Source organism: Engraulis encrasicolus, chromosome 1, assembly GCF_034702125.1.
Source record: "Engraulis encrasicolus isolate BLACKSEA-1 chromosome 1, IST_EnEncr_1.0, whole genome shotgun sequence".
Lineage (NCBI taxonomy): Eukaryota > Metazoa > Chordata > Actinopteri > Clupeiformes > Engraulidae > Engraulis > Engraulis encrasicolus.
In genome coordinates, this window is record NC_085857.1 from 36,070,992 (window position 1) to 36,083,460 (window position 12,469).

Genomic DNA, 12,469 nt, shown 5'->3' on the forward strand with positions numbered 1-12,469 from the left:
TCAATAAAAGATACTCTATTCTCTCTACTCTACTCTTAGTAAAATAGGATCAGTTGGTTTAAGCAATAGGTAAGAGCACTGATGAATTATCTCTAGATCCAGGATGATCTTAACCCTCCTGTTATCCTTGTGGTCTATTTGACCCCTTTCAACACCTGAAAAATACATGAAGTACATATTTCTTCTGCCTCATCTTTGATGACTTTTCCTAAATAGCTGCGATAAATGTGAAAAAAGTGAAATTTCAACAAAAATGTTTTTCCTAAGTGCTGTACACATTTTGGTTACATCCGTGTTCCTTGGGGTCAATTTGACCTCAATTGTTTCAAGTGTATAAAACATAAATGGAACATCCATATTTTGCAAATAAATGTTAAAATATGTTTAGATAATGTGAAATACATGACAATAAGCTATTTAGCCATGTTTCTTCTGAACATTTTGCTTTTGTTTGGCCCCTGATAACTAAAAAATACTAATGACATGGGGGAGGCCTAACTAATTCACGGCAACATTTTTTACAGTGGTGGCTACCACAGCATTGACATTTTGACAAAATCCACCAACTGAACCTTGTTGTACCTATAGTACCATCATGGCACCCACCACAGCAACCCCCCTACCCCCCCAGCCCTGTACCCTGGGAGCTACTTTTGCTGTTCTGTGCCCAGCATACATAATTATAAGTGATGGTATATTTGAAGAGAAGCTTTATGATTGTGATCCAAATATTGAAATGGACGGTTCTGATGGTGACGAGCCGATGTACTTCTTTAGATTGATGCGATCTCAAGGTTGGTTGCTATGTTGAGAGATATAATGGTGCTATTCTTCTCCTCTATTCAGTATGGTGTTCCAAATTGACATAGTTGTCTGCAGCATTGGTTATAAACTGCTGCTACCTGACATAGAGAAGGCAGGAACAGCAACAGCTGTAACTTTTGTGAAGGACATACACATTGACGTCCATACCACAAGTTCTCCAGTGGGCATACGTAGTGAATAGAAAGTAAACATACAAGTTGCGAGCCCTGTTCCTTCAAACATTACCCCACTACCATGAACATGTAATATGTCTACAAGGAACACATGCTCATTCTTGCTTATGCTTTTTTTTATGTTCTTTATGCTTTTTTCCTTCGCACTAATTCAAGCGTAGAAATAATGTAGAAAACAATGATTTTCTATGATGTTCCCGAAACTCTTGGTTGGCAATGTATCCATGTTCTTACCTAACTATTATACTTGTGTTAGAAATACACATTCAAACATTCAAGGAAAATGAATGTTGGACATAAAAACCTTCTGAATGTTTGGGAAAATGTCTATTTCTTTTAGGGTCAAATTAACCCATACGGTAATAGATAGATAATATCCTTGATAATCAATTTTTTGTTTTCGTTTCAAATGTTATAAGTAATAGAAATTCATATTTAGGGAGTATATGGAGCCACTAAAATTTCAATAATATGTCTCCATATGTTTTTAGACCAATTAATGACATTTTATTGCTATTTTTTCTAAAAAAAAATTCTAGTCATGGATTAAGTTTTTTTGGTGTGTGGGCTATGTGTGGGGGTGCTAGGATATATTTGAAGGACTTTTTATCTCACCAACAGAGCAATAATACACATCTGAGACATAAACATGTTCCAAAGTGTTGTTTTCTACTGATTTTGTAAACATTTAAGTGGTTGGGGTCAAATTGACCCCAAGGATCACGGATGTTCCAAAATTTGAGGGTAACAGGAGGGTTAAGTTGCACGGGGGACAGTTTGCACGTCTGGGGGATTGCCTATTCATGTCAGAGCATTGGATGGACAGCAGTTAGGAAAAAACAGAAACACTTTTTGGGCAATGAGGATGCACTTTGTCGCTGTCCCACAGTTAATTAATTTATCTACATCACACATTTTATTGATCTTTTACAGGGAGAATGGATAGTGACTAGTTTCTAGACTAATCAGTTTAGAAGACCAAGTTCTACTTAATTGGAAAATGTTACTGTATTAACTGTAGGCGACATGTATTTGTGCATAACCATTTGCAAAGATGCAATAGACACTTGAGACATGTTCAAAGCACTTGAAATTTGATGAAAGCAATGTTAAATGACATTCTGTTCTGAAAACATTGCCAGTTGGTTTGGGGATTTGTCCATATCTTTTGGAGAATGTCATCTCTGTTTCAAGAAATGAGCCAAACCAATGGAGGAAAAACTGTTTAAGTTGCAACGACTGAGACATTTGTAGATATGGTGTCAGAGGTGCAGCTATTTTTAATCGTGAGACTAGCAGACTAGCCGTCACAGGGCAGAGCCGAGGTGTGAATTCATGCTGACCTGTGGCGCATATCTCGAAACCATTTGCTAACTGTATTAGCTACTTTGTTGTTTGCAATGCAATTTCCCATCGACAACTACCCAAGTTGCTGACTGGCTAACAACTACGCTTTCGAGAAACGCACCTCTGCCCTGCAGCGAGTGCTTAGAGATGCATGCACATGCAGTAGAATGCTGGTAAATCTCCCGACAACTCAATAATATTTTCCACTGACTGATCTTCAGTAATTGCCCGGCTGTGTGTTAACTAGGGGTGTAAATAGTAATCTATTTGTATCGATACATTGATTCTGCAGCCCACAATTAGATTAATAGATAAATCTTTCTGTGTTACTTTTGTCATTATTACACTCCTTTTGCGAGGCACTATATTTTGCTTGTGCAGTAATGGTCATGCTGGCTGACTAATAATAATGTTTCTCAAATGAAATGCATGAAAATATTGAAAATGAAAAAATGAACCACTGAATCGAATCCAATCATGCGGCCTTCTTCAGTATGAACAAGGCCGACAGGCGGACAACAGATGTGTCCCTCTATGCCAGTTCCAACTATGCCATTTTTCCCCCCAAACGCCCCCCTGGCCTCCTCCTAGCCTGTCAACGCCCCCCGAGGATGTACTTTTTGTTTATTGGTCATCATGGACACTCCAAATATTGTGGCAGGCAGCAAGGCAGCAAAATGGCGAGACATGGCTTTATTTTTTGCAGTTTAGGGTATAATAAGCTTATCATCATTCTTGGATTTGGAAAAAGGACCATAGGCTATGATTTGAAATTTCACATAGCCTAGATGAAGTAGGCTACATTACAAATTACCAGACATTTATTAGGCCTAACAACCTTTAGTATCACGCCATTTCAGCATTATGTGCATGTGGGAAAGAATCTAAACATCGACAAATAATAAATAAATAAAACCGTTTGGGTGAATCATGCGCTTATGGGTTGACCCTTTAGGTGAATTATGGACTTTTTTTCAATACCAGCTTCACCGTCAAGGCACAAAGCAGTGAACTTCCGTGCCAGAGTTTATCAAATGCACACGACTGCAAAGCAATTACGAAAGACGCGTTCTCTCCTGTACTCTCTCTGAGCGCAACGAAAAGCACCATTGCCCTTCCAAATGGCAGTTGGTTTGATTTTGAACTCACTGCATTTTTTTAAAAACACGCATTTTGTGCATTAATAACGTGAAACTCAATTCGCCTTTGGCTAAGCCCCGCCCTCTTTAGCAACAGTTGCTAGGTCGGACAGATACACTTTCTATGCGCTGTGATAACGTGATTAATGCAGTGATCTGGCTATCGCTGCGGTTGTTCACAACTAAGAAATTAAAAAAAAACCACTCCTGCATTCATAATTTGTATTTCCTGAACTGTCATGCATCACAGTTGTTTAGCTGTTGTGGGATCTCAAATTCTCACCCTGGTATCGATTTTCATATTGTGCCACCATGGTAAGCTATAACTCGCATAGCCTATGTCCCTGGCTCAAAAAACTGTAGTTGAGTTGGACGAAATCACCCAACGGATGTTGTCATATTCAAAGCTACCACATCAATGTGTAACATTAACTTTTGGCGTTTATGTCTTTAATAGCTCAAGAAAATAACGTCCATCAGCTGCTAGTCAAAACAATCCTGACGTGACTGACAGTGAACTTTGCTAGCGTTGTTTCTTCATTAATTTAGGTCAGAAAACCAAAATCCTACCCTGAAATAGGTTCGTGTTTTGCTTACAACATTACTGAAAAGTTACACGAGTGATATGGTGGCATGATTGGAGCACACAAAGTAGGCTATGTTTGATGATCCGTGCGCTTTCTAGTCGAGTGAGGATGCCGAGACCCTTCAAGCCAGACTATTCAACTGCTAATATTAGTCCAGTTTTAGGTGAAGAGGAAACCGATTACCTAATGTTACATCGCGGGAAACTTGCACCTTTGTCACAAATACCCCAGGCACAATTTCCAGTCACATTTTAATAATAATACGACCGTAATATCTTGCTAAACCCTACTTGAAAACATGCGATTTCAGCATTGAGTTATGGAGCGCTGTCAAAACTGTCCAAACTGTCCGAGGTTTGTCCGAGGTCGTCCTTTTGCTGCGCTGTGATTGGTCAAAAAGCACTTTAGGGCGGGCCTTAGCCAAAGGTGAATTACCCAGAATGCTGCACGTGAGCTCTCTACCCGGGTGATTCTGGAAAACAAACATGGCGGCAACTCGCTTTACTACCTTAAAGCGATGGTTCGGAGTAGAATCACCCTAATGCCATTTGAACCGTGACACCCATCCACCTTTACACCCGAAGTGTTTTCTGCCGCAGGCTTACATCAACAGAGTTGCCGTGTTATTCGATGTTTATTCCGGATAGCTTGACTCAAGCGCATATGGATCCTGGGCACCGTCTCCAAACTTTCCCCACAAAAATAACATGTCATGACACCAAACTTCTACAGTATAACAAATGTGGTTTGTACTTACAAAAAGATGAATTTGAAACTTTGTACATAGTCCAGGAGTTTATTAGTAACAACACACGAGACGATTAGCTTTTCTGCTGCTAAACATCCGTCGACGTCACTTCCTCCAGCTGGGACTGTCCACAGCATGGCATAATATTGCCGGAAGCGATTGCCGACACATAGCCAGATAGCTAAGGACTGGACCATTTTTTGCTGCCATTAAAATACACAAGAATGGAAGAATACACTGCCAGCATGGAACGTGAGGATGACTCTCGCGATTTTGAAGGAAATCCATATTTATTCGAACCCGAATATACGGACGAGGAACTGGCTGAGATGGATAGAGTCCCAGCTGGAGGAAGTGACGTCGACGGATGTTTAGCAGCAGAAAAGCTAATCGTCTCGTGTGTTGTAACTAATAAACTCCTGGACTATGTACAAAGTTTCAAATTCATCTTTTTGTGAGTACAAACCACATTTGTTATACTGTAGAAGTTTGGTGTCATGACATGTTATTTTTGTGGGGAAAGTTTGGAGACGGTGCCCAGGATCCATATGCGCTTGAGTCAAGCTATCCGGAATAAACATCGAATAACACGGCAACTCTGTTGATGTAAGCCTGCGGCAGAAAACACTTCGGGTGTAAAGGTGGATGGGTGTCACGGTTCAAATGGCATTAGGGTGATTCTACTCCGAACCATCGCTTTAATAATGTGTTAATCCGACGCTAGATTTCTTAACTGATGAAAATCGAAGGCAGAAATCAACATCGTAGTGTCTAAATATGAGGTTGATTGGTCTATTTGTGGCGTACATCACGATCGGCTGAGTTGTTGGCCTCACGTTTGTCAGTTAGCCTGTGGCTAGGCTACTTTTCGCCAACGTTAGCATCCGGTTTAGTATGGGGTACCTAAGTCTCCACCCCTTCCGGGCGGCTTATGGGGCTGGCAACGCAAAAACTTTTGACTGGGCTGTAATGGACTGATCAAAGCTATTTTCCCATCCACCTCGCATTTCCCCGTCGATCACACATATGCTGTGCCTCAGAATTAATAACAACCAATGGTGTGCTTGTTGACTTCACTTGGCAAGCGATTTTTGAGTTGTGTGTGTGCAAAAATATACAATTATTTGGACTACACAACAGACGTCGCATGTCCGACGTGCAGCCACTTAAGCCGTGGTGCAGCGGTAGGGTTGGCTGTGCCTCGGTTCATGTCAGATATGCGAGGCGCACGTGTAGTCTCTAACACAGTTTTGCACAAAAGCTAAAATAACGTTTCTTGCGTGTCGAAAATGAGTGGTCTTACGACGCAAATCCAAACCTTTCAAATTCACTGTCATCATATGTGAAATCCGGAGCACATGCCAAACGGGATGAGGATTTAGCTTGACTCGCTCCATTAACTCTCAGTCAAAATTTTGAGAGCTCCAGCCATAGAGGTAGAAAATAACACTAGAGAGGACACAGCAATTTGCGACAGCACTGGGAAATGGCAGCTGGAGCTTCCCAACTTCCGTAGGTAGTGTAGGTACTTTCAGGCAATGCAAGTCAATGGAGAACACGCCCACCCCTGTCAAGAAATTAACTAAAACTGTGTAAATATGAAGTAACATTTTAATCAAAGACCAGATTTGAAATGTCAGGCTAAATATCTACTTAAATCATATGAGTCTATAAAATACATTAAAAAATCAAATAATATATTTTATGAACATAGTTAGCAACACACTTCAACTATTGTCCTTGTATAGTGTGTTGATGGACATTTGCACATGATTAAGCCATTTTTGACAGAGGTGAGCCTCGTTCTCCGTTAATTTCCATTTCTCTGATCTACCTACAGATAATGGCCGCTACAGATTGCCGTAAAAAGGGGGGCGGGGTCCTCTCTAGTGTTATTTTCTACCTCTATGGCTCCAGCCCCGTGGATCGGAAGTAGAAGGGCGTGACTTAGGTGCCCCATTGAAAGGCTATGCTTGCACGCATTCGCTCCGGTCCAAAATGGCAAGTCTGCCGCCTTGTGGTCACAGGAAGGAACAATTTAAAGAAAGCGTTTCAGACGGACAACAATTTAATGAAAGCGTTTCAGACGGACGGACGGACGGACAGACAGACCCTGTTATAGAGATGCTGGACGCATCTAAAAATGATAGAATCGCTGGCTTAAGATATTGAATCGAATCACCATGAAGGCTCTCATTTACACCGCTATTATGTATCAACTCAGTTGGTAGATGACACATTTTTTTTATTATTCAAAGCGACTTACAACTATTATTTTTCAGGGTATTGGTTACAGTCCCTGGAACAATGTGGGATTAGGTGCCTGTGAGTCAAAATAAGACTTTTACAAGAGGTAATGTTCTTTGTGCTCTTACTTAGAATAGTGACAAACTGCCATTTGGCATGTTAACGCCAAAAACTCGTGTCATTTCCTGTGACACACACCAGATAGTGAACAACAGGTGCGTGGAGGAAACCTTGCTTTTAGTCAGTGGCAGTTTTAGGATATCGATTCTGAGGCCCTGGGCAAAGAACTATTTTGAGTCCCCTGTAAACCCTGCAATGAAATGAATAAAAAGAAAAAAAGGGGAAACTGGGTATTCCCTACATTGTCTGACTACCTTACTTCAGAGACACCCCAATAACAAGGAAGAGTGTGGTGTGTGGAAAATAACTTGAAATGCAGGAAGACGAGTACCGTAATGCAATGGCGAGGCCCCTGACTGGACGAAGCCCTGAGCAATTACCCAACCTTTCCCAATGCAAAAACCACAATGGTTTCAATAATATTCTTCCTCTGCAGATTTGCAGTGGATATAGAGCAGGGGTGGAGAACTTTTGTCTCGAGGGCAGGCCGTTTTATCCACCCCCCCACCCCCAATATAATTCTAATGTTATGCAGTAAAGGAATCATAGAAATCACATTTTCAACACAATTAATTATATTCAGGGGACCTAGAGAAGGTGGGGTCCGTTTTAAAGATGGCTGCCTTCAATAAAGGCCTAAAGTGCAGGGGGAAATCCTGTTTTGCGTTCATAGTACGCCCCTCGGAGGACTTTTACGGCCCTTGGTGGAAATTGAAGTGGCCCCCCCTGAATGAAAAAGGTTCCCCACCCCTCCCATATAGAGTATGTATATGACCTGAGAGTGTATTGTTTAGCACACTTTACTTCAGCACTTCATTCATCATTGCCACACTCCAAGCTTGGATAATGCTAGGCTGAGGTCAAAAGTTAAAATGTCCACCTGTATTATGTCTACTGACTGTATTGACTTGTTTTTGTCGATGTGGGTTGTTTTGTTTGTTTGTGTGTGTGTGTGTGTGTGTGTGTGTGCGTGCGCGCGTGTGTGTGTGCAGGGGGGGGGGGGTCTATTTATTGTTGATGTCTGTAGCTGCAGGTCCACATTAGGTCTAGTGAAATGCAATGTCTGTCTTTTGTGAAACACCTGCTACATTGGAAATTGACAATGAAGTACATGTTGACTTTGACAGTGTGGTTGTGGAGGATGACCTGAGTTCACTGCACTCACTTCATTTACTCCGTTATTACCTGCTGTATGTTGAACCATAATTGGATAATAATTACTACATTAACCCTATTCAGACTGGGCTTTTTTGGCATTCCTGGGCCTTCAGTTTCTTGTAGCGTTACACTAAGTGGTAAGTCCTCAACAGTAGGATATATCATTACCAAATTTGCAGGGCATGATATACATGACACACTTAAGCAATGAGAAATAAAAAGAATGAATGAAATTGAGGTGAAATGTGCGTTGGTTAAGAAAAACCTGTTGCGATTATATATGTGGTGATGTCATAACATTAGCAAAAATTAGCATAAAATAATGATAATTAATGAAGCTGATATTAGATTAGGTATGTTATGTAGGTAATTTGTGCTAATGTAACGGAATAAATATACAATAAGTAGTATGTGATCAGACAAGAACAATAATGAGACTTAGATCAGTGATTTTCGGTCAGACATACCTGTCAGAAAACCGTTGCCATGGCAACAGCAAAAATGATAAACCTAATTTTTTGGTACTAAACTGTAGCCAACTAAATTTTAGGAAAAGTCAAGAAGTTTTGTAGTCATAGCTTAAGTCGTTTAGGAATTATACGACATCAAAGTTGGTGCCGGAACTGTTACCGTTCATTTGTGCATCAATATGCTTTTATCACCCACAAAGAACCACTTCTGCATACTCTACTCAGACCGCTGCACACTTCCATGCATGATGCATGGCCATGTGTGTATGACAAAAAAAACACAGAGTAGTTTTATTTTTGCTTTTGTCTGCTGTAAGAAAACGTTTTGGGGGACAAACATAATCAGGATCCAGATACAAATTGATGGAATCAAAATATGTACCTAGAATATACATGATGAGGTTACATTACACTTTAGCTGATGTTTTTATCCAATGCATTATTTATCCAATGTTATTTTTCTACAGGGTATTGGTTACAGTCCATGGAGCAATGCAGAGATTGGGGCCTTGAACAAGAGCTTGTCAAACGGGGAAGAGAGTGTAGGAATAAGGATGGGATTCGAACATGCATCTTTCTGGTTGAAAGACCAACTCACTAACACGACTGCCCACTCTGATGAAATGGATTCATCCAGTAGACCACGGATCCCCATGGGACACAATAAAGAGTATTTGAAGAGCTATTTTCCAAAACGCTATATCCACCATTTTTGACTTTTTGCATTTTAATATTGGAATTGACTGTTAAGAACTCCTATCATCTATGTGTGAATTCTGGCCATTCAAATGTTTTGAGAACATACTTTTTAAACCTCTATAAAATGCATTTTGCAATGCAATTCAATGGAATGCCCAATACAAAAATGTCAATTTCCCAACATTATACAGAATGGATATATCTCATTTTGGAAAAGAGCCCTTCATTTTTAAGCTGTATTCTCCAAAACAAAGTTAAACAGACCATATGCACTGTAGTGCAAGGTACAACAAAAACACAATTTCGAGAACGGTGGGGAGCACACAGGGCCGCCGGTAGACATAAGCAGAGTGCGCGGAGTGCATAGGGCACCAACCAGTGCTTGGGGCACCAACTACTTTGCCCCCAAATTTGGGGCCTCTTAAATTGAGATTGATTAAAAAAGCGTCATGAAAAAAATATTGAATTACATTACAAAATATGTATTTATTAGTAAGTAGATTGTTGTTACTATTACTTAATTATGAGGGGGCCTCCTGACCAGTTATGCTTAGGGCCTCCACAACCTTAGCAGCGGCCCTGAGAGCACAGGAGGACTTAAAACCACACACCACGGGAAACACACAGTTTCAAATTCTGAACGAGAGGATTCGAAAAAACAGGAAGTGCAAGTGTCAGAAAGTCTATCGTTGTAATACTAAAAATAGTAAACAATAAGACTCTTTTCGGTCTGAGGGTCTGATAAAATTAAACAAAGAGTATATTCAAAGCTTCCACTTTGTCTAAATAGAGACAATGGCTTATCCTAAGGCCAAAGTGTACATGCCGCAACTGCATGTTTAAACATTACCTTAGGAAACCCTCTATAATTGAACCATTGTAACTGTCAATCAACTGCATGAAGATTATACTGCAAAAAGTGATGCTTAAAGCTGGCTTTCAACCACTAAAGCATGGAATTCATTGATTTCACTGTCATTTTGACGTTAAACCAACATTAAACAAAAATATGCAACATGTTGGCTATTAATAAAAACACAACATTTTAAGTCTATGCCATTTATAAGAAAACACAATTAAGATAAGTTTGACCATACTTTTCAGTAACTTATTTCCTTGAGCCAAAGTGCACCTGCCTGTGAGAAAAAAAAGTGAAGCAGCACTTAGTGAACAGCTGTTTTTTTAGCATCTAAGAAAACACAATTACTGGAATAAGATAACAGAAACATCCCTTGTCCACATACCTGCTGCCCATAAGACCACCAGATGAAGACATAATCTCCATGCAGCCATCCTCCCACCGACCTCGACCGCTTAGACTCCAGAGAGCAGGGGACCACCACCAACCTGCATGTGCATGTGCTTGTGCTTCCTCCAGTGCGCTATCGGCACGTCCTCAGCTTTCTCATAAGCGCAAGGCGTAGCACAGGGGGGGGGGTGCTCGTCACGTAATTTCCTCTTTGTGTTCTTCTTCCTCCTCCTCTTTCAGCCACCTTCTGAAAAAGAGAAGCTGAAGGAGAGCAATTTATCAGATCCATCGGGTGGAGGGGTGGGTTCATTTTTAAAATGATCAAATGCCTTCTCTTCTGCCTTAAAAAATACATATCCATGTGGTTAGTGAAAACCTCACTCAAACACTTCATGGGCATATGCACACAATGTAAGTTATGTTTACAAACAAAGTTGAGTTGAGGCCCCCCTCAAAACTTTTCTCAAAGTCTACAACAGTCATGAGTACTTGTATTTTAAATTACCCCATTCCATTGTAACTAACTTAATCAACGTGATACAGTGCATGAAACGTGCAGTTTTAACATATGTTTTCGTTTAACTTCAGTGACCATGGCTTTGATAGCAATTAACTTTTGTGTGGCATCTGGGCAGTATTAGAGGCTAAAAAAGGCCAAAGCCCTGAACTAGCCCTCTTTTTCAACCACATCCATCAATACAACGAGAGGTGCATCTTGTCACCAGGCTAGGCAGGCAGCCGCTTGGGGCCCTAGATGGTGAAAAACAGCTCGACTTGAAACTATAATAGCTACAATTTGTTTCGAATGTTAATTCCTTGGGGTTTTTTGTTTGGGGCCCCCACTGACACTAGAATCGCCTCTGAATACAAACACCCATACACCCACACCACACACTTTCTCAGCTAACCCCATACAGTTAGAACACCCTTCCTGGCAAACCTCACACGTTTGCTGCAAGTGTAGTGTAAACAGCACGAGCTCCCTGTCACCTCAGAGTTGCAACACATCATAACCACGCCCTGTGCCCCCACCACCACCACGGCCACACTCCACCCCACCCCCCAAAAACACATTCACATACACACACACGCGCGCGCGCACACACACACATTGCACAACTTCCGCTTTTCGAACGACGACCTAACCTTTTTTTTCGTTCAGCTAATTTAGAAAGGCGAAATAGAAAATAGCTCACTGCATGTCAGATTGTGTGATGTGTGATGGAGGTGTCTAGTTTTAACAGTGAATTTCCAAAATGATGACATTCGTGAGTAGGCAGTAGCATACATTCTTGAAATAAATTGCTTGAAATGTACACCGTCAGTAAACAGTCATGTCTTGAAATTGACACATGAAAACTCATATGGATCTCATGGTTCAACTTCCTTTTATAATTTGCAGGAATAGAGAAAGGTCTTCTGAAAAATGCTTCTTGAAAGTGGGGCTGTCCTTCTGGTAGCCTGGTCTATTATTGTGGGGTTTTGGGACAGAGAAAAGCCTTTTGGAGGAGGAGGAGGAGGAGAAGGAGAAGGAGGAGAAGAAGGAGGAGGAGGAGAAGAAGGAGGAGGAGGAGGAGGAGGAGGAGGAGAAGAAGAAGATGATGAAAATTATTTTTGAGACTTATTATTGTAGGGCTGTGGGACAGGTAAATACTGCATTGACATTTTTGCAAAAATATTTGTAATTGTAAATAAATAAGATCTCAG

The 12,469-nt window shown here is 40.8% G+C and overlaps 1 protein-coding gene across 1 annotated transcript in view; it reads right to left on the reverse strand.

The window, feature by feature from the left end:
- The window catches only part of LOC134450826 (integrin alpha-M-like), a 63,911-nt gene extending 53,012 nt beyond the window's left edge, over window positions 1–10,899 (reverse strand). The window contains exon 1 of the mRNA XM_063200830.1: window positions 10,758–10,899. Coding sequence (XP_063056900.1) covers window positions 10,758–10,806 — 49 coding nt within the window. The 5' untranslated portion in view covers window positions 10,807–10,899. The remainder of the gene's footprint in view (window positions 1–10,757) is intronic.
- Between the last annotated feature and the right edge of the window lie 1,570 nt (window positions 10,900–12,469).